Below are 22,863 nucleotides of genomic sequence, written 5' to 3' on the forward strand. Positions count from 1 at the left end.
ACAAAAGTGCCATGTGAATGCCTGTTCTCACTTTCAGGAGACATTATAAATAAGAAGCTGGAAGCATTATCTCCCGTAAATGTAAACAAACTTGTTTCTCTTAGCGATTGGCTGAACAAGAAGTAGGACTGAGTGGACATGTAGGCTCTAAAGTTTTACATTGTTTGTTTTCGAGTGCAGTTATGTAACAAAAAAATCTAAATTTGTAAAGTTGCACTTTCACGATAAAGAGATTGGACTATGGTACTTGTATGAGGTGAATTGAAAAATACTATTTCTTTTATCATGTTTACAGTGCAAATATTTGTAGTAAAAATATAAAGTAAGCATTGTATGCTTTGTATTCTGTGTTGTAACTGAAATCTATTTGAAAATGTAGAAAAACATCCAAAATATTTAATAAATTTCAGTTGGTATTCTGTTATTTAACAGTGCGATTAAAACTGCGATTAATCACGATTAATTTCTTTTTAGTTAATTGCATGAGTTTACTGCAATTAAATCAACAGCGCAAGTGGTAATGTCATCGTGGCACCTAGGAGTTGCACTCAACGACCAGGATCCCATCGCACTAGGCACTGTACAAAGAGAACAGTCGCTGTCCCAAAGGGCACTTTTGTCTAACTCTGTTAATTGGAAGAAATATTCCATAACCATGTTTTAAAGGCCTGTCTCTGCCTGTGACCAATTGCCTTAAGTGCAAGAGATCAGTCCGGGTCTTCAAAAGCCTACCATTCCAAGTGCTCATGATCGTGATGCATCATTCTTGATATCAGGAATTCAGGGTGATGCTGTAGCTGCCCGAGTGCTACTAGCGACATCTGGTGGGCACAGAGGAAATGCACTCAATAGCCTTGGCCAATACATCTCCCAAGAGCAAGTAGCAAGAAATCAATCCACCACGTTTGGTTTATATTTAGTGGATTGTCATCCAGCTGCAAAAAGGCAGCGCATGACCCAGACAGGGAACTCTGGGACATGCATTTCACTCAACATGCATAGAACATTTAGCGCTCAACACACCAGACAAGAACATAAAGGTGGGCTAAACATACAACAATTGTCTTGCCATGACCACTCTTCCTCAGTTAATAAGCAGCCATGAAATTACAGATCCTAGCACACAACACTCCATGTTTATATGAGCAACCAGTTCACAATGGAGCAGTGCATGCCAGGCCTTGTAGTCTGAGAGCTTCACCTGTACAATTCTTCTGTCAACGAACGTGGTCTATACTGGGGATTAGGTTGGCATGACTACATCTCTCGGGAAGGGTGGATTTTTCACACCCCTGACAGATGTAGCTAAACCGATGTAAGGTTTCAGTGGAGACCAGCCCTTACTCAAGATTACGAAAATCCAGGAATACAGGTAACTCCCTCTTTCCCACAGAGAAAATGTGCTACAGAAAGTCAGAACATTCAAGAGGCTCCTTCATCCATAAGAGGCAGCTCCAACCTGCTGGAGAAGTTACTTAGCCAGCTGGGGGTGGGAGGTGAAGGAGAGTAGCAAACAAACACCACATCACCAGAACCGGTTTTAGGAACAAAATTTATTCCAATTTCAAACAGAGAATTTATTTCAGGAGAAAGATATGAAAATCAAATTTCCATCAGGTATTTCTGTAATAAGGGTCAGCGCCCAGGAGCCAGAGTAGGACTGTTCCAAGAAATGGTCACACTCCTAGACTGGAAAAGAGTCTGGAGCCTGAATGGACCCTGGCACTGGGCAGCTTATTCAGAAACTCCTTTCCCCTCCCCCCTTCCCTCCCCCCCACCCCAACACGCACAACAATACATGCATTTCAAATGACAAGGTTTAAAAACAGCATTTTATATAGTATCTTTTTAAATAGGATGTTTAAATTGTTTAAATCAGGATCCTATAATATACAAGTATAACCAAATAATTTCCACCACATTGGCACTTGTAAAGAGTCTCTGGCACTACTAAAGAAGGGGCATTGGCACAAACCATACTTTTAAAACTGGGTGCTGCATTACAGACTTTACCTCTGCTGGACTCGAACAACCTGGGTTTGTATAGTACAATACGATGGTCAGCACACTCCGAAAGTACATTTTAAAAAAATTACCAAGTAATAAAACACGTGAGGAAAAAAAACCCCATAGCTGAAGGAAATGCCAACATCACTAGGAAGCAACAACAGCAGACCAAAGAATCCGATTCCAGGAGAAAGGGAAACAGGCAGTAGGGCTGGAACAGGGAGGGGCAGTTGCTCACCATATGATTGATCCTTGTGGAATGATGCAAGGAAATGGGCCGCCAATGGAAGGAAAATCAGGACGATCTTCTCCCCACCTCCTTCCCCCATGGGTCTCTCCACTGTAAAGTTTAGGATGACTTGGAGTAGGCCTATTTCTTCAGGACAAAAGAAAGTGCACTATGAATTGAGCTTGGCCAAGAGGCTGTTTCCTCAGCCTAAGATTTGGGATTCTTACACATGAATCTCAACAGACTTCTGTCTTGAGCTTCAATCCCTTGCTCATTACCAGCCCTATCACCGAAGAGGATGAAATCGGCAAGTTTGGTTTTTGATTTGGCACTTTTACTACAGCAGGCATCTGTTGTGGGGTCTGCCCCCAGAGATGCAGAGCAGAGGCTGGTTCTGCAAGAATGCTTCACGATCTAAGATGAAGGCAGACAGGACATCTCTCACCACGCAGGGCTGGCTAATTCCACTGCCTTCTCTTCTATGCTACAACCCACAGACACCTTTGGATTTTGTGCACAACTCTGACCTGTTCCTTCTCTAGGTCAGATGAGACTTCAAAAACAAGTTGTGGGACAGCCCTGACATGTGATATCCCCACCCAATTACCCTCAAGCCCAACTGGTGACCATGCCAATAGCTATGCCAAACAATGGACCAGGAGGGTAAACAGCATGTGTTCCAATCTTTCTAAAGCCCAAAATCCTTCCAGAAATCACAGATAGACAAATTCACTCTGTTCCACACAACGAATGACACAAGATCCTTCCTTCTGTGCCAGGTCAACATCTCTTCGCTTGGCAGGTAGAGGGATGATACCCACACAGATTCAAGTGGGAAGTGCCACCATCATTAACCTTGGAAAGGAACCTCTGGGACATTTGTTTCAAGAATCTGAATCTCTTAGCGCCAGGTCCACTGACAGCAATTGGATGCAGTGCAAACCACTCACAAGATCAGGGAAGCAGGAGGACTGGCACACTGTATGTTCCAGAAGAATGGCATTTAGAATAGACCCAAGACAATTAGAAAATCCTCTTCATAGAACACTTTTGACAAAAAGGATCATTTTGGCATAAAGACAGACAAAAACACAGTAAAATTGGTGCAAAGCTGTCTGGCATACAAGAGAATCCCTCCCTTGTTTCTCCTAAACATTAGGCAGGATCAGGAATGTAGTGATTCTACGAGCAGTTGCTGCCCTACTCTCAGCCAGACCCGGGTTCTCTACTTGTTGGTCCCAAGGCTATTATTCCAACACCAGCTCTCTGATATGGCCAGGCATCTCCTCCAAGAGCTTTCTTTCTTCTGTAGTGCTCTGTGAAATACAGCAGTCTTCCCTCTCCTATTCTGGAAAACACGAGGGAGCCCTAAAACAGAACGACTGCAAAGTAATGTGAGCTCCAGATTTAGTGTTACACGTCAAAGGCATCTGGGGCAGTTTGATCTCATTACATTTTGTGCAAAACACCGATGTAGTGCTCAGTCTACAAATGAGAACCGTGCAGTTGGGAGATTGGGGCCTTTGTTAGCCTTAAGCAACCAACAGCAGTCTACATGCAACTGAAGCCATGTCTGGTTTATCCAGAGAATTTGGACCCAATGCTACTTGTTGGAATTGTAATAGAACCATTAGTGTTGCCCGTATTTCACATATGTCCAGATGCCACTGCTTCTTTCTCACTGCTTGCTTTGCCATTGCAGTCTTCCTCTAGGCAGATACAGGAGGCAGCAGAGCTTTGGTTTGCTCACTCACCTGAGGTTCTGGAAGCCTATAAAACGAGATAGACGGGCTTGAAGTTCTCAGCTGAGTGGAATTCAATATGGCACCTAGAATCCATTCGGAATAACACCTGTATCAACAAACCCAGCTGCCTTCCCCTGTACTAGCCTGCTGTCCATCCCACTGCAGGAGTCTCACTTCAGCAACACACTCTAAGTGACTGCTGTACTCTCAATTATCAGGCACCCTGCACCTCTGGAGCAAATATCTGTGCAAGTGCTCCAAAGAGAATCCATGCTTCTCTAAAGAAAAACCATGGCAGCATCTGTCTCAGGGAGAGCACGGACAGGAAAAACAGTAATAGAACTCCCCAACCCCTCCTAAAACTTTTCACAACCTTTTCAAGCAGTAAGAATCCTCCTCACACCCCAGAGTCCATGTCACCCAACTCTGGTCCTTTCTAGGCAATCTGCGAGCCAGGCAGGAATGAAGCACTCTTACAAATGCACACAGCTGGCACAAAACATGATGAGGGCTTCCTTGCTGTTCACAGCATGCAAGAGAACCAGAGGCATGGCATGTGACCCCTCAGGTCTTCAATCCGGCAAAATTTGGTGCTTAAATGCCACAAAATTACTCTGTGAGCTTCTGATCTTCACGGCATAGAGAAGTCGCTCTCTTGGTGCCGTACACTCCACTCGGAGTGAAAGTTTCTTTCCATACATTGAGCCTACTTTTAAAAATAATAATACAGCCAGGCACTTCTCCCCAGGCTCAGCAGCTATTGCTCCAAGAGCTCCCATCATTTAAAGTCCATGAACAAAATACAGCAATATGTAGCAAACCATGTATAGAACATCAATAATTTAAAAAAAAAAAAAAATCATCACAGTCTCCATACCTTTTATAATGGATACGAAAAAAAAGTAACCCAGACTAAACCGTACAAAGAATGGGAAAGTGATGGCTTTTTTGTTGTTGTGGGTTTTTTGCTATAGATGGAGAGCAATCGTTCCTCCCCAACATTTCATCACAGTGAACCATGGGGTGTGTCCTTGGGGAGGGCAGAGTGGGAACAAAAAGCAAGCAGGATTAACAATTACACCAGAGGCACCCTATGGCACAAGGCAAAGGAACCAGTAGCATTCCACACTCCCACAGTCCAGTGAATTTACAATCTTGGCCGGAAAAGTTATAGATCTCTATATATATACCACGGGAATGAAGAGGAAAATAAAAGCGGCTAAGTGACAAAGTAAAGCCCAAGATGAGGCTGCCTGGGCTGTAGGCAAAAATTAAGAGGTGAACAAGGTGCCGAAGAGTGAGGTGTATCCCCCCCGTTAACTGTGAAATAAAAGCAATTTGTTAAAAATATGAAATCAACTACTCTGTGGACAGAGACATGAGACTCCAGGATAACACTGAGCAAATTCGCCACTCCACAGATCAGACAATTTGCAATCATTACATCATTAAAAATTAAGATTTTTTTTCCTGTAATTTTTAAATTTTTCTTTTTTTGTCTTTTCTTCACAAGGAGGCCTCCACGGGGGCGAGGGGCAGAGCAGGTCAGACCAGGTTGTACTCCTTCAGGTTGAGCTGTAGGATGGTGTCCTTGACGGCAGCAAAGACAAAACGGATGTTTTCCGTGTCTGTGGCACATGTGAAGTGAGAGTAGATGATTTTGTCGCTGTCTGGGTTTAAATCCACAAACATCTTGAGGATGAACTCCCGGGCTGCCTGAGCATCCCTCTGCGGGCCTGCAGCAAACAAAGGCAACAGTAAACAGCACTGCGTACAGTCCATTACCTGGTTTGAAACCCCAGAATTGCTAGTTTGCTTTCTCTCTCTCCCCCTCACCCGAAGGGTAGGAGGTTATGTGACCAAAGGCAGAAAGAAAAAATTTAGCCCCCTTGGTCAAGGAATCCGGAACATCTTATGCCTAATACTAACTGGTCAAAACCTAGTAGGTGCTTTTTAAGCTTGAGAATACCAAGCTCCAACAAGCTCTGACTCTGTGCTCTATGAAACACAGAATTTGACACAGCCTCCCAGAAGAACAGGCCATCTGGACCAGCATCCTGAAATGGCATGTAAATGAATCTCATCCTCCTGTAACATATCTAGTCAACTGTAAAATAATGCAGACCTTGGACTGTAGATTTCTTCCTGACCCCGTAGTAATCACCTCGTGCCCTGAAGCTCAAAATCTAGTTCCCATTATTTCTGCATGCCGAACAAAATCAGATTTGAAGTAAGAAACACCCCTAAGACAACCAACTGTAGCGTTTCCAATCTGACCAGCCAGTTTATAGAGCTACGAGCTGCAGTCAGTGTTCACTTTATGCCACTAGCAGCTCCTTAGACAGACACCTGGTGATGCTCTATCGTCTATTTGAAGTGCTTGGTATTCACATATTGTTTCCATAGCATGGACCACACCTTGAGAGAGTATCATCGACCACATCCCATTCGCAATCACACATCATCCTTTGGCAGCTACAGCAATTGCTTATATGGAAAAGTAATATTCGGAAAGCATTTCACATACTTTTCTGCTACCTTCTACTGTGATTTAGCAGCTGAAGATAAGCCAGCACCATGTGACCAATGAATTCACCATGGACCACCAATGATCTCCAGACTAGTGTGAGAACCTTGAAGACAGTGGCTCTCAAACTTTTGTACTGGTGACCCCTTTCACGTAGCAAGCCTCTGAGTGTGACCCCCCCCCCTTATAAATTAAAAACTTTTATATATTTAACACCTTATAAATGCTGGAGGCAAAGTGGGGTTTAGGGTGGAGGCTGACAGCTCATGACCCCCCCCCCATGTAATAATCTCGTGACCCCCCCCCCGAGGGGTCCTGACGCCCAGTTTGAGAACCCCTGCTCTACATTTACCACAAGTAAAGACTTCAGAGAGGTCTGTACTTTCTGACACCAGGGGGCAGGAGACTCCAGGGCTGGAAAGAAGACTAATTAGGACCTGTTTAGTTACAAGCCCATAATGAGGCAAGCAGCTTGCTTGGAAGACGGAACAGATAGAAATTTCTTTGGGGGAAAGGGGATTCTCCAACTGCCGCCAGTGAACTATGGCAAAAAAAAAAAAAAACAAAAAAAAAAAAGGTGGCTCTCCCTTTATCCTGACAGCAGTTTTCAGCTGCCTCCAAGGGCTAAGAGTTGGGAGGAGAGGGCTTAGGAAAAAAAGCTTGTCTGACCTTATTCTCCTGTCTCCCATATACCTTCAATCCCATACAGATTTGGTATCATCCAATTTAGCGGGAGACTGATCTGCAGATCAGAGATTACAGAAAACACTGTTTATGCTGAAGAGCTTAACCCCAAATGGGAGCTTCCCTACATCATCCAAAATTGAGAATAGCAGACTGACAGGGATTTTACCCTGCCTGAAGCTTTTCAACACCAACATCAAAAAAGACTTGGATGATTTGACCAGTCCATAAATTAGCCTATGTGAAGGGGCTACACCCTGCTCTGGCAGAAGGGGTTTGATGGTCTAATTGGTGTTTTCCATCTGTCCTACCACTAAATTCTTGCATGTCTAGAAGTAAGTTGTACACCTGTATGTATATTTCAGGTATGCAAATTAATACTCTGAAATCAAAATAATCGTAGCTCAACTGAGATCCATGCACAGATCTACGGGAAGCAGCGTTTCTGGTGACACTTGGTGGCAGCTTTAATTGTTGATCTATGAAAAGTTTGCAGCTGTTTTTTCAGTCAGAATCCACAAGTTACATGAAGATCAAGATAGTCAAATTTACTCGCCACTTTTGCTCTTTATGAAAAGTATTTCTACCCAATGAAAGGTCTGTCTCCTCCCAACGCCACTCGATCCTACAACAAATTCAGCGCTGAATCTGTAACATACTCATTTTATAGCATCAAGATTTCACTGTAAATCAAACAGAAGAAAGCAGCAAACAGAAGCCCACTCACATATGAATTAAATACCTAATTAAAAATCTCACAGGTTTTTTGTTGATGGTTTCTCCCCCCTCCCCTTATTTAAAAGGTTCATTCTAGTTTGAAAGAGCCTCTTTAAAAATCACTTACCATCAAACTCTGGAAAATAGTCAACAAGGTGGGAGTACAAGATCTTGTCTTCCAACAAATCTTTCTTGTTGAGGAAGAGGATAACAGAAGAATTCTGAAACCATGGGTAGGTGATAATGGTCCGAAAAAGGGCTTTACTCTCTTCCATCCGGTTCTGATGCAAGAAATAAACCACATCAACACACCAAAAACCCTCATTTGTGAAAACCTGGCCATCTCTAATCCTAGACACATGAACTCATCCACATCACCCCAGATATCTCAGATGTCCTGTATTGAACACCTTTGTCCCATTTCAGTTTTGGTCCAGTGGAGTGTGTACGTAGGAAACAAGTGCAACATCTGTGACTGACTTGAATTTAATTTGGCTGGTTTTAATTACTTGCCAATGTGCCATCTTATTTGCCCAAGTCATTTTATGCTTTTCATTACCATGTGATCGATCTGGGATCAACTTCTGGTTATGAAGATTTGTTCCCAACAAAGGTATGTGTTGGTTCATGAGAAGGAGTGCCTGCTGCTGCTTAACAGATGCTCTTCCAGCTGTTCAAGGCACTATAATGATGTAGGCAAAGAGATTAGCCATTATTTGGCAAGATAGTTGCAATGATACAAGGTATCTAGGGTGGGAAATTTAAGATGGGAGAGAAAAAAGGAACATGTGCAAGAGCTTGAGGGCTTTTCATCAGGGTCGCAGAGAACCTAAGATGTGGGACACCCACTGACATGAGAATATTTCTGTAGAATTTGAGTGCACTGTGCATTTCAAATCTATCTTGTACCCTGTTTCCAGAAGTGTCATGACCCATTTAGCCCCAGGTTCTCTCTTTGTAGTGGGAAAAGCTGAAGGCCAAAAACAAGTTACTACTAATTCAAGTTCCAGTTCTCTTGGCACCAAGCAATTCAGTACCAACCTCCAAGAAAATCAGAACGACCCTCCCCACTTTCCCCTCATCATTAGGGCCTACTCTTGCTCAGGCTTACCTCATTATCAGATTCCACTAGAACTTGGTCATATTCACTAAGGGCTACTAAAAACATGATGGAGGTCACATTTTCAAAGCAATGGATCCACTTCCTTCGTTCTGACCTCTGACCCCCAACATCCACCATTCTAAGGAAGAGAAAGACATACAATCTATCAAAGCAATAGGCTGTCAAGGATCAATAAGAGCTTCTTCGCCTGCACCCAAAGCACTAGGATATGAATGGGAGAAACAACTTTCTCCCTCCAAAGTGAAGCAGGCATCATGATACAGTAACATGTCCTCTACGAGCAGTTGTGCTCAGACAGCGTAACAGGAAGTTCTCGGAATGCTAATTCCACAGCCACCTCCACGTTTGACCCATTTCTTTTTCTTGGGAGACTGACCGCAAATACAAGCATCCTCATTCCTGTTTGCATCCTGGCCTCGTTCACTAAGCAGAGCGTCTGGAACCAGGCTCATCCATCACCCTGAACTATGGAGACTGAAAAGAAACTATGGCAAATCCATTTGAATCCTGTTCTACCAAATGCCAAAGCTATTTACATTTTGATATTAAGGCTTTATATTAAAACTTCTGATTGTGAGAGAAAGTTTGAGGTTAAGGACTTCCTTTGGCTATTGGGCTTTCCCCAGGACATTATGCTGAATGGAGTTATGCTAATCCACAGGCAAAGCATGAAACCCAGTCAACCACACATTCACACCATATGCCTAAGAAAAGCCATCAGGATACTGGGTCCGTAATTTGAACCACTATATTTCACCTGCATCTCACTTCTATTGCATCTTTTATAAACGGATCTCCAAAAAAAATTATAAAACAAAGCCACCTAAGTCCAGTCCAGTGCCTATATCTCAGTGGAGCGTTATTCCCATTTCACAGATGGGGAACAACAAATCAGAGGTGGTGACTTGCACTGCAGCAAAGCTAAGAACTGAACCCCAAGTCCAGGTTTCTAGTCCCTTTTTCTACCACATGTTCACTCTTCCCCCTCCTAGAACATTACATGTTATGACAGCATGGACCAGATAAGTATTTAGATAGAATAAAGGAGAATGCCTGTTACAAAGTAGCAAATATGTTAAACAGTACATAGAGAGGCATGATATTTGGAGATCGTATAAAGGCACAGTTAAACCTATAGATACACATATGATGCAGAAGTGAGTCAAATCCTGATGGCACAAGCTATTCATAGGAGAGCACCTTCGGAAGACACACTGGAGAATACACAAAGGAATCAGTACAGAGAAAGCAGGATCTCTCATTAGAGTTAAAGACACGTGGATCAAAGAACCTAAACACTGCATGAAGATAGAAGAATTTCTTGCCAGGAGTTATGTTTCAAACCAGTGTTGCCAGAAGAGGGCTTAGTTTTTCTCTTGCTGGATTAAGCTACCAACAGTTTGTCCAATGGGCTGGTGAGCTGTTATGTACTCATCAGGTGCCAGCATGTTGCTCCTCCTGTGATGTGTTAACAATTCCAGCTGTACATCCACCTCAGGCTCTCTAGATAGAATCAGCAAGTATAGTTCCAAACTATGCCATTTAACCAACACCCTCCTCAATTCCCAGAAGCTATTGGTTTCAACTCCTCTCACTCAGATGCCCTTAATCAACTTAAAAATCACAATAAATCTCCCCCCCGCCCATTTCCCAAACGCACGCTAAAGTCCTCCCTACCTAAGAACATGGGTACTCTTGATCAGTAGTTTAAAAAAGCCAAGAGTAGTCCTCCCCCAGTTCAGTCCCACTTGAGAGAACAGTTATAGCATGGGCTACAGCGTCAGTACCTGAAGATAATATTCTCTAGGTCGAAGGGGTATTCTATTATTCCGGTTGTAGGAACTCTAACCCGTAGCACATCTTGCTGGGTTGGTAGATATCCTGGAGTTGCGATTCGATCCACGTCACTAAGGTAGCTGTGAGAGGCATATGAAGGGGGGAAAAAAAAAGCACCTTAGACTGTAGGTCACACTCATGGGGGTTTCAACACATTATAGCCATATGTTCCTTTCTCCCCCACACGTTAAGGAGACCAAAAGAAATCTGACTGCTTGAAGCATCACTAGGATCATTTAAAATGGGACAGGACCAAGTACTGGAAAACATACTTCAGGGAACAACCTTTCACTGAATCCCAAGGAGACCTAATAGGTTTCTCCACATGTAAATTTCATGACTGTCTATCAATTCCCCAGAATCCCTTCTGATGTAGTAACTGCCATGTGTCACACCTCACACCCTTCTGGTTATAAAAAAAAAATCTGTATGACCCAACACAATGCCATCTTCCAGAGTCTCTATGCACTCAGATATTCTGCAACAGCTCCAAATGTCAAATCCTGATCCCCCTCAACCGTAGCTCCGTAAGGCTAAGTCAACAGGGGAAAGTGGCATTTCTGCTGTGTAGGAACCAGGAACAGGGTACAGAGATGGTCTGGGTGGGCACTGCATAGCCATCTGTACATCCTGGGACCGAGGTGTGAACAGCTCCATTTATCACCCAACAGAAATTGTGGGAAATGGCTGGTGGTGTTACAAGAGTGTATGGATCTTCCAGACATTCCAGTACTTAAAAAAAAAACAAAAAAACAAACACACTTATCCCATCCCATCCCCTGATCCCATCTCCCGCCAGAGCTCTTTGTGTCGAACAACTGAAGCCACAAAAACCAGAATCAAAAAAGCAAGGTGACAACAGTTATTTGGAACCAGAGTTACTGAAAAGGCAGGGAGGCATATGCTTACAGTTCAAACTCAGAAGCATACACCCACATTTCCTAGACTACCCCACCAGACTAAATCATTAGCAGATAGATATACCTATATCATGGGGTGAAGTAATAGGAAGAAAGAGGATAGTCTACAAAAACTAAAAGACAGCAGGGCCAGTTTGCAGTGTGAACCATATTCAGGCATCTGTAGACATCAGCTAAGTTTTAGGAAGCTTTTGTTTAGCCAACATGGCCCTGATATCCAGCAGCGTGCCAGAGTGCTTATGTACTTACTACTTAGCTGAGTCGGAGAGCTGATATTCTCGCCTCCTGTCATAACACTCTTGGATTCCAGGGTCAGTCCACAAGGTTTTAATTGCACTTACATATGGCTGCTCAAAGGTTGAGACTTTTTCTACGTCTACTTCCCGAATCAGCAGTGCATTGGTCTGAGGATAGAAGGTGAAAGGCAAGTGAGCATACATTAAACCTAGATCCTCTTGCAAGGGCTCCAGGAATGCTTTATCTTGAATGCTGGTCAAGCTGCTTACATCAGCTGCAACAGGACAGTAATGGGCAGACTAGACATCTAAAAATTATCTGTTCAATTTGTACTTAGATATCCAACAGAAGATCTAAGTACAAATTGAAAAAGGAAAAACAACTATTTTATATTCTCAGTAGCAGGCACATCTGTGAAAGCTCCTGGAAGCATCACGTGATCCTTAACAGAAATGATTTAAACAGAAATGGCAACCGATTCTCTGAACTTAACTTAACAAGTTGTGCTGGAGCATAAGTCACCTACTGTTTAGAAAATACCAAAACCCAAGCACAGATCTCAGAGTGTGGAGTCCCGGACTGCCTGACGGGGGAGTGCAGTCAGTTTTATTACTAGAACATAGCTGTCTCGTGTTTCATTTTAAAGCTTTAATTGATTTTAGCCTATATTTTAAGAGTGTGGGAGACCTTACTGCAGTCCGTTATAATCAAGACCTCTTCTTTCATGGAGGAGGAAAAAGATAATCAGAACAAAACTGACATCACAAAGTGCAGCAGGACTGAAATCATCACTGCAGCAGGACTGAAATCATCACTGCAGCATGTAATATAACTACTACACACCAATACTGCAATTCCTAAGGGTTTTCTGGATGCAATGAGAAGCAATGTCTGTTCACCCTCACTATACTTGTCTTCAGAGAGAGACTTTAATCTAGTTTGCTTTTCTATGTACATTAAGCATTTGTGGAAGGTGACAGATTATAGCCCCAGAGTCCTTTAACCACACCCCAGAGAAAACACGGGTAATGCAAGCATCCTCATACCATGCCCATGCTTCAGCATGGACCCAGATAGACTCTCTCTAAAGGCCAAAGGGGAGTTCAGCCTTCAAGAACCATTCAATCCTTGGCCTCTCTGTTGAGAATGCTAATAAGAGGGCCAGGTTAGAGGCAGCTATGATGTGGATACCTGGTCATTAAGAACTCATCTGAGCCCTTCGACTTTTTCCATTTACTACTCAGTAGTGATATCTTCAAGTCTAGACTGACTTGGGCCTCAATTTGGACCAATGATCTAGAGAAGAAAGGTGCCACACCCTATTACTAATCTCCTCGGGCCTCCCAGTCCCTATGTGGCTATTAAAAAAGTTAAAATACAGCAACATACAATAAGCCTGGTATAACCTTCACACAGTTTCATTTTGAAAAATAAATCCACTAAGTGTTGTGACAGCAGAGCATGTGAACATCTAAGTTCTTGACACTCACACACTTAAAGGCATCTGCATTCATACACCTTAAAGCCAGCTGAACTAATTTAAAACACATTTAGCCCAAAAGTTTACAAAATCTTGTAAACCAAGCTTCATCCCAGAATAAATTTTTGAGTTGAGTTACAAATCCTTAAAGAAAGGTTAATAAAAGGAAAACTGACAGATCTCCATCTGCCGCTGTTAGTAGGTGTCACTCTAATCGTGCAATCTTCTGGGCTCTCAGCAGCTCCCTTATGCACCTTCTGGCGCTCTGTAATGACACCGGTCATGCAGAGGAAGGCCCGGCACACTCAAAATGCTTTGGTCTTTCTGAGGTGGGTGCAGATCAGTTCGCACCCCTCGAAATTTTTATGTGGGACAACACACACGTCTAGCCAAATGAACACTGTTATACTCCCTGTTGACACCCTATTAATAAAGGCACAGAGCAGCATAGTACCACAGAAGCAGTGAGGGATACAACTGCCATACGGGGCCAACTACCAGGAAGTTTGAACAGGTAGCAGATATAGTACAAAAGGCAGCACAAATACAGGGCACGAACCTACAGCCGTGCCCTAAAAAAACCCTCAGACAAACATGAACTGGTGAAGCAAATCCACCAAGCGACGAAACGATGGCTTGATGGAGCTCTGCACTTTGGCTCACCTTATTCTGTTCGTACTTGTATAGAATCTTCAGGGTCTCCATGGCCCTGATCATGGACTGCATGGCAGTGAAGATGTTTTGGTACACCAGCTTGGTGAAGCCCCTTTTGTCCTCTTCAGAGTAGCCTGAGCCATGAATTATCCTCATCTGTTTGATAAATGTGCTCTTCCCGCTTTCCCCAGTGCCTGCAAATGAAGAAACGAAAGGAAAAGTCAACAGAGATCACAAATGAGGTGTGGTACAGAGGGAGTGAAGCTATTAATGCATCCTACTCCACTGCACCTATTAATGGACCCAAGCGGATCTACTCCATTGATTATTACTTCTCCAGTTCCTTTTTGAAAGTCTATATAGTGGCCCTGGTGGGCCCATCCAATGTCAACTATAAGCCTAACTGAGCATGATAGAAAGAGCACTTGTTCTTTTTGACAGGCTAAAAGCAATTCTGGTACACACACCAAATCTTACATTACAGACACTCTCACACATCCTGCCTCAAAAAGCCCTGTCCGTCCGGCACACCTGACCTATTCCCATACAATCCAGCTTGATCCTATAATCACAGCTTCAGCTAAACTCCCTGATATATTCCTAAATTAGTACATTATACAAACTGGGATGCCAATGGGCGTGGGGGAAGGCTGTTAGATCATGAAAGCTCCAGTAGAATTCTCATTATTTTAGTACAATCACTCTTTCCCAACCCAATCTAGACACCTCCTTACTAGATATGAACTCAATATATTAGAAAGAGCAGCTCTGAAAGGAAGAAGGGATCAAAAAACTACCTTCACCATACATTTTTCTTCTCAGTGGCCTGAAACCACCATCTGATAGTGAAATATTTAAAAAAAAAAAAAAAAAAACAATCACCACCACCACGTGAAGTGGTAATCCTTTCTGGATTATTTTAAGAAGTTTGGATGAGAAACAACTTGTGAAGGGGACGAGGAAAGGAAATCTCAAATCTCTACTGCCAAGCAGAGTTAAAAACACATACAGAGACCAGCAGGCCAAACAGCAGGAATTGGTAAATAAGAAGTCCAGACCCCCCTGAGATGCAGCAAGATCAGAACTAAATCTCTATCCCTGCTGAAATGAACAAAGTCATCCTTTATCAGTTAGGGGCTAAGTAAGAGGGACACAACTGGTATCAAGCAGATAGGTGGCTTATGTTAATTTTGGCAAGAGGACTCCTAAAGTTTTAGGAAAAGTTACTCTTTTGCCTAAAAGCTTTTACCGACTACTGTTCCAAGTAATACTGAAGTTTACTTTAACCCACAGATCTGAGAGTCTTCCTTGTTTCTTCTGTTTGTTACACTGTGGCATTCAACAGTACTTGGCCTAGTCAGTCTCCCCCGTTTGTGTGAGTCTCTTGCACAGCAACAGTGAAGACTCTGTTGTACGTGCAATACCTTAAACTACAGACTTTAAAATCAGCTAGATGTCACGTGAGTGTTGCTTCAACACCGCCAAGCACTAACCGCTAACATCTCCAATAAAAGAAAAGGGATGGCAAGAATGTGCTCCAAATCCAAAAAGGCAGCGCTGCAAGTACAATGCAGACCACACACCACTCATCACATGGTACAAGCCTCCCTCACGACACTGGTTTAATACCAGTTTGGGAAGGCAAGGTAGAGTTGCACTGGTTGGATGTTTCGTACATCCCCAACTCTTACCAAGCCTGCATTCTGTACCTGCAGTCAGGTGGGCAGATCAACATTCCTGCCATTAGGGGCTTAGGAAGATGGAAGCTACATCAGGTGACAGTCCAATGATGAAAATAAAAAGCAGGAAAGGGACAACGTGAAAACTTTCTTATCTTGCAGGGTAAGTGTGAGGGAGAAAGGTTGGCAAAGAAAGGCTTCACACAGCCCTGCCACAATCAAGACCCAACTAGCCTTGGGGGATAATGGGTTTTGTCCAGCGCCCTCTTCTGTATGTATTCATTTATATGGCTACTGATCAGCTATAAGGATCAACCATATATGCCTTCCACAGACCGTCCCCCCATAGCCACCTTACACAGTCTGCAGCTAATTCCTTCACAGAGCAATAGCTCAACTGTACATTGTCCATTCTCCAGAAATATGTTCAATCATTCTACAGAATGCTCTTGTGGAAGTTTCCCCAGATTTGCAGTTGATGTGCATTTAACTAAAAGCTGACTCAATATGGAGCTTTGCTGATTATATTGGCCCATGTATTACAGACTACCCGGATAACGAACCCAGATGCATGCTCATCTTGAGAAATATTAGGAAGGTGACAAATCCTTCAACTCTCCAGATTCAGGGACACAATCTATGGAAAATGCCTGGCTTCAGCAACGTGAACAATCAGATCTCCAACTAGAAATCAGGGGGGTTCTATGTATTAAGACAGAGGCTAATTTATCACAAATGCACATAATTAGTCCCTTTGAGTAGATTCTGAAGTTCCTATGTCTATACTGCAGGGCAATAAACAAATACCCAAGCAGAAAAAAACCCAAAACCAAACACCAAACCAGAAAGAGCAAGAAAAGACTAAAGAGCCTAGCAGAATTTTTAATGTCTCAGTTTACTGAACATTAAAATAAACATTAAGGAGTCCGGTAGCACCTTAAAGACTAACATATTTATTTGGGTATAAGCTTTTGTGAGTAAAAAAACCCACTTCAGATGCATCAATAAATAAAACAAATGTTGTTACTGCCACTAACTAGCTATCTTGGTCTCCTCTAAAAAGTTATACCACAAAGAGAAAAAAAAAAAAAAATCAGAAAGTGAAATCTTTGCGGTTGAGTACACTGTGGTGAGAACACTTCCTCGTGCTTTTACCACAGTAACCAACAAAGAGTTGAGGCACCTCAAAGCACTTTGATGATGCAACTGTAATACAAACTTCAGCACCAGATCACTAACTTAGGTTCACTTATTCTAGCACACAAGAGATCAAATGCACAACCCCTGACCTTCCATTTTTAAATACGTGCCTCCTGCTTGGCTTCGGTCCCTCAACAATATACACACCATCACTGTGATGGGACCCTGAAACCACCAGTGAGGATAGTCTCCTGTCTTCATAAGGACATAATAACCTTCTTTATATGACAATGTTGAGATAAGGGAATAATCTGAGCTCACCATTCCTTCAGTCAACCCATAAAAGCCACCTAGTTTATAATAAGTGTTGCTGATGACAAATGCATTTGAAAACGAACTCGTGTTGGGTCAATGGCACCCACTGCTTACTTTCATATTATTCTGGGACCCAAGTAACTTTACACAGGAAACATAATCTCATTTTCTTCATTAAAAAGATTAACGTATGCCCAGTATCGGCGGGCAGTAACTGAAGCACTGAAATAGCACTATTTATTAGCAGCCCAACTCATAACAGCATTTCTATTTTTCACTCAGTAATTCTGGTTCAAGCTTCAATATAAACCAACTGTCACCACACTGGACAGCGAAGCTGTGTGGAAGAAATTACCTCTGCTTATTTTGCATTCTTATTGATACTCTACTGTTTATATGATTTCTCTTAAAATATATCCTGCCCTCCCCAAAATTCTTAACCAAGAAAATGCCTCTCTCTAACTAACATGATCTGCATTTATGCTCCACCATACACACCAAAGGATTCTGAACCACACACAGGACTACGAACCACATACAGGAAATTAACTTTACCCACCGCTAGAACAACCCCCTTTAGGGGCTAACATGACTGCTGCTTAGTACTATGTAACAGTTTAGGAGAGGCAGTGAAGAGTACCATATCCTATTGAAAGTGAAAATGAATATAAGGAGGCAGAATGCAGTTATTAGGGCTAACGCTGTTATTCTTAGGCCTTGTCTAAACTATGGATGTCTCCCCACAAATCCTCACTAGTTTTTTTAAAAGTTTAGCTGAACTGATTTTAAAAAACAGGTTGGAGCCAGTTGTAGGCCAGGGTCCAGGCAGCTCGAGGTTTTGTTTTTTTTAAATTTTTAATGAATCAGTTTTCAAACTAGTTGAGTCAAGGAATGGTTCAGACCTCCTGGAGCTTACTCTAACCATGGTACAACCAGTTTTAAAACTGGTTCACATTAACGGTTTTTAAAGCCAATTAGATTTGGGGGAAGGAAAGTTCCCTAATATAGACTCAGCCTTAAGAAAATTGACAAATGATCAGAAACCTGGTATTACATTTCACCTGGACAGCAGCACCTCCATCATGCTTTTAACATGCTGCTGGGATACTGTACTATTAATGGCTAGGAAGAAAGTACATCATTTACTCAATCAGTAACACCACTATGCATCAACCTAGATATGCCTATTCAGTCATTCCTGGCCAGACCCAGCCTCGCTTAGCTTTGTAAAGCTGATGCAGACATACCCACATGTGGATTTCGAACTGGACCACCTTACATCTTCAAACAACCCTGACTGGCATGCCAGTTCAGTACACATATCAAATTAAACAGCCTTATTTAATCAGACCTGCTTCCCATTTTGATTTGAAATCACAGATACAATAGATGAACAAGGCCCATGACAGAATGTATAAAAGAGCAGCAATAACTTAGTGTTTTCATAGGCCTCATGGGTTAAGAGTAGCTTATGGGCTACCTGCACCCAGCATCACATTTCCTGCTAACATTGAAGTCCGTAATCTATTATTTTTTGAAAACTTATGATGGCAACTCTCCAAAAACCATGTAGAAGAACTGATTCCCTATCCACGAGGAACCTCAGAAGTACTATGATACACCTTAGTATGCTGATGGAGATATGAACACAGACAACATTTTGTTTACATACTTAAATGACACTCTCACCCCACCAGTGTGGTATCTGAACAGGTATGTCCTTATTCTAGTACAGTGGAGCCCCACTCCTAGAGCAACTCCTGACTACTTTCCTTTCCTGGGCTAATCCTGCTCCATACTTATTACTCCACTTGACTTCAGATTTACTGTGCCTTATCTTTATTTCTCCAAGCCCTCCCTCCAGGTTGGTTTAGAGATCTCTGTGCCCTACTAGAGGAGAGAATGGGAGGGAAAGAATGGTACCCAGGGACCTGGGGGGCTATAGCTGGATAAGTTCCCCGCATTTAACAACGGAGGGAGAAGACCATAGACACCACCAGACTAGGTGGAGAGGATTCCTTCATGAAGAGATGTTAATGAAAGACTCAGAAGTCTGCCAACAATATATAATTACATCAGTTTTAATAATGAAAATTCGCAAACACAAATAAAGCAGTAGGTCCAGCTCCCCTATAAAAGAGTTCTTCAAAAGGATTTTTTTAAGACTAAAAGTATTATCAATTTTGAAGTTTCTGCTTATGTCAAAAGCAATTTTAACACAAAATCCACTATGAAAGAAAACAAATAAACCAGTCAGCCCCCAGCTTCACTATTAAAATTACTCCAAATCTGGAATGAATAAGGAAGATTAAAAAGAAGGGCATGGTAACTTCTAAACAAATTTCCCATATTGTTTTTCCTCACAAGTTATTTTCTGGACAACAGCAAAGTGCCTGACAGTTGTCAACTCTGATAAGTACAAAAAGGTGTGCGGAGTTGGGGGTCTGACCAGCACAGATGTGCCTCCAGAGCATCACTAGAGATTAACATGTGGGTTCTAAGATGGGGGAAGGAAGGATGGCTACTACTGAGTAGTTAGTATCGTGCCTAGCACAATAGGACCCCATTCTTTGTTGGGCCACAGGCACTAGTGTAATAAACATGTTTATTGTCAACAACAAATACATGTAGAGCTTAAAAGGGACATAGTTTTTAACCATGTGATTGGTGCGAAGAGTGCCTACTTTACCACATGCAGAGGAGGGCCCATATAGCTGCAAGGGATGCGCTCACAGCAATAATCATTGGGGAAGAAGGCAACTGATGCAGGGGAGTGAAAGCCACATTCAGCGTGGGAATGATGGGACGAAGGGGCAGGAGATCCAGGGGATGGGGGGCGGGGGAGAGAAAAGAATGGGATCCAGAGCAGGGCAGGTGCTGGGGTCGGAGGACAGGGGAAGAAGAGGAGGGGATCCAAAGCAGGGCAGGTGCTCTGGGGGAGAACAAAAGGTGTTCCAGAGCAGAGCAGGTGCTCTGGGGACCAGGGAGGGTGCTGGGGGGGGGGAGCAGGGCACCCAGAAAAGGAAGAGATCTAGGGCAGGGTGGGTGAGGGGGGATCCAGAGCAAAGGGGGGGGGATGAAGGGGGATCCAGAGCGGGGGGGATCCAGGCAGGAGGGGGTGAAGGAGGGGATCCAGAGCAGGATGGGGGAGAGATCCAGGGCGGGGGGGGGGCACAGAAAGGATCCGGGGGGGAGGGGAGAGATCCAGGGCGGGGGGGGGCACAGAAAGGATCCGGGGGGGAGGGGAGAGATCCAGGGCGGGGGGGGGGCACAGAAAGGATCCGGGGGGGAGGGGAGGGATCCAGGGCGGGGCGGGGGGGGCCCGGCAAGGATCCGGGGCGGGGGGGGGCCGCGGGGCGGCGGCCGCGGGGGGGGGGGGGGCTCCTCACCCAGCAGCAGCAGCTTGAGCTCCCGGCGCGCGTCGCGCTTGTCCCTCCGCAGCTGCTTCTCGATCTCGGCGTTGATGCGCTTCGACTCCTTCACCTCGTCGCTCAGGCAACAGGCCATCATGGACTCCAGAGTCATGGCTCCGCCGCCGCCGCCGCCGGGACCCCCGGCCCGGCCTCCTCAGCCCGGGACCCCCCCCCCCGCGCGGCCCGGCCCGGCCCGGCCTCCTCAGCCCGGGACCCGGCCTCGCCCCCGAGCCCGGGACCCCTCCGGCCAGGCCTAGCACCGCTCCCACCCCTCGGCGCGCTCCCCTCCGCCCGGCTGCACCGCCCGCTCCCTCCTTCCCCCTCAGCCCCGCCGAGCGAGCGACAAGCGCGCACAGCCTACCCCGCTGCCCCTGAAAACAAGGCCTAACTGACTGCGGCCGCCACCAATGGGAAGCGCTTCTTAGCCGGGAGGGGCGGGGCTAGTAACGGCCCGGGGGCGGGGCCCGCAGAGGGAGCAGGTTGCAAGTTTGGTTGGCCGAGCAGGAAGGGAGGGGCAGGGGGGAGCTGGACGCGCGTTCGGGAGCCGGGGCGTGGGGCCGCTGGGCATTGTGGGATGGTGGAGGACTGTGGGAAAGGGGGAGGCTAGGTGAGGGAATGAGTGGGAGGAGGTTGAGCCGCTCGGGGGTGCTGGCCAAGCTGGGCTGTGGGGTGGAGCAGGGCAAAGGGAGCAGAGAAGGTGGGGGCTTCCACCAGCTGGGGCATATGGGGGAGCTGGGACTTGCTTCCACCATCTGGATTATAGGGGCGGGGGGGGGGAGCTGGGACTTGCTTCCACCAGCTGGATTATAGGGGGGGGGAGCTGGGACTTGCTTCCACCAGCTGGATTATAGGGGCGGGGGGGGAGCTGGGACTTGCTTCCACCATCTGGATTATAGGGGCGGGGGGGGGATCTGGGATTTGCTTCCACCAGCTGGATTATAGGGGCGGGGGGGGGAGCTGGGATTTGCTTCCACCAGCTGGATTATAGGGGGGGGGAGCTGGGACTTGCTTCCACCAGCTGGATTATAGGGGGGGGGGGAGCTGGGACCTGCTTCCACCAGCTGGATTATAGGGGGGGGGAGCTGGGACTTGCTTCCACCAGCTGGATTATAGGGGCGGGGGGGGAGCTGGGACTTGCTTCCACCATCTGGATTATAGGGGCGGGGGGGGGAGCTGGGACTTGCTTCCACCAGCTGGATTATAGGGGGGGGGGAGCTGGGACTTGCTTCCACCAGCTGGATTATAGGGGGGGGGAGCTGGGACTTGCTTCCACCAGCTGGATTATAGGGGGGGGGGAGCTGGGACTTGCTTCCACCAGCTGGATTATAGGGGGGGGGGAGCTGGGACTTGCTTCCACCAGCTGGATTATAGGGGGGGGGGAGCTGGGACTTGCTTCCACCAGCTGGATTATAGGGGGGGGGAGCTGGGACTTGCTTCCACCAGCTGGATTATAGGGGGGGGGGAGCTGGGACTTGCTTCCACCAGCTGGATTATAGGGGGGGGGGAGCTGGGACTTGCTTCCACCAGCTGGATTATAGGGGGGGGGGAGCTGGGACTTGCTTCCACCAGCTGGATTATAGGGGGGGGGAGCTGGGACTTGCTTCCACCAGCTGGATTATAGGGGCGGGGGGGGAGCTGGGACTTGCTTCCACCAGCTGGATTATAGGGGCGGGGGGGGGGGAGCTGGGACTTGCTTCCACCAGCTGGATTATAGGGGCGGGGGGGGGAGCTGGGACTTGCTTCCACCAGCTGGATTATAGGGGCGGGGGGGGGGAGCTGGGACTTGCTTCCACCAACTGGGGCATGGGGGGGGGGAGCAGGAGGGATGGCTAAGCGCCTAGCCCCGAGGTACCATCAGACCCTTGTGGGAAGGAAAGGGTTAATGTAGACTGACACATAGGGGGAATTGCTTCTTGCAGTAGCCAAGGAAAATGGGGGAGCTGTGTGGGAGCAGTGCTGACCCCGGCCAGGCCGAGGAAGGGGAGCGCTCCTTTATTTTGAACTCCTATGGAAAGGCTGCATGGTTTTCCCCACGGGAGGGAAGAAATAGCAGCAGTTAGCAGGACGGCCAGGCCTCTCGCCTTTAGACTCCCGTGTGGCAGATGCGTTTGTAGGCTGACTTCAGAGCCTGCCCTTCCTGCGAGAGAGGCGTTTGTT

At 45.4% G+C, this 22,863-nt stretch overlaps 1 protein-coding gene across 1 annotated transcript; it reads right to left on the reverse strand.

The window, feature by feature from the left end:
* Positions 1–1,533: 1,533 nt before the first annotated feature.
* On the reverse strand, positions 1,534–20,875 carry GNA11 (G protein subunit alpha 11). Its single transcript, XM_084614451.1, has 7 exons — positions 20,683–20,875; positions 14,169–14,353; positions 12,038–12,192; positions 10,820–10,948; positions 9,021–9,150; positions 8,037–8,190; positions 1,534–5,717 (listed from the first exon to the last, which is right to left on the reverse strand). The coding sequence occupies exons 1-7, from the start codon at positions 20,816–20,818 to the stop codon at positions 5,527–5,529; spliced, it is 1,080 nt and encodes a 359-aa protein (XP_084470577.1). The 5' UTR covers positions 20,819–20,875; the 3' UTR covers positions 1,534–5,526.
* Positions 20,876–22,863: the final 1,988 nt, after the last annotated feature.

This window comes from Lepidochelys olivacea (genome assembly GCF_965140295.1).
Source record: "Lepidochelys olivacea isolate rLepOli2 genome assembly, chromosome: 25".
Taxonomy (NCBI): domain Eukaryota; kingdom Metazoa; phylum Chordata; order Testudines; family Cheloniidae; genus Lepidochelys; species Lepidochelys olivacea.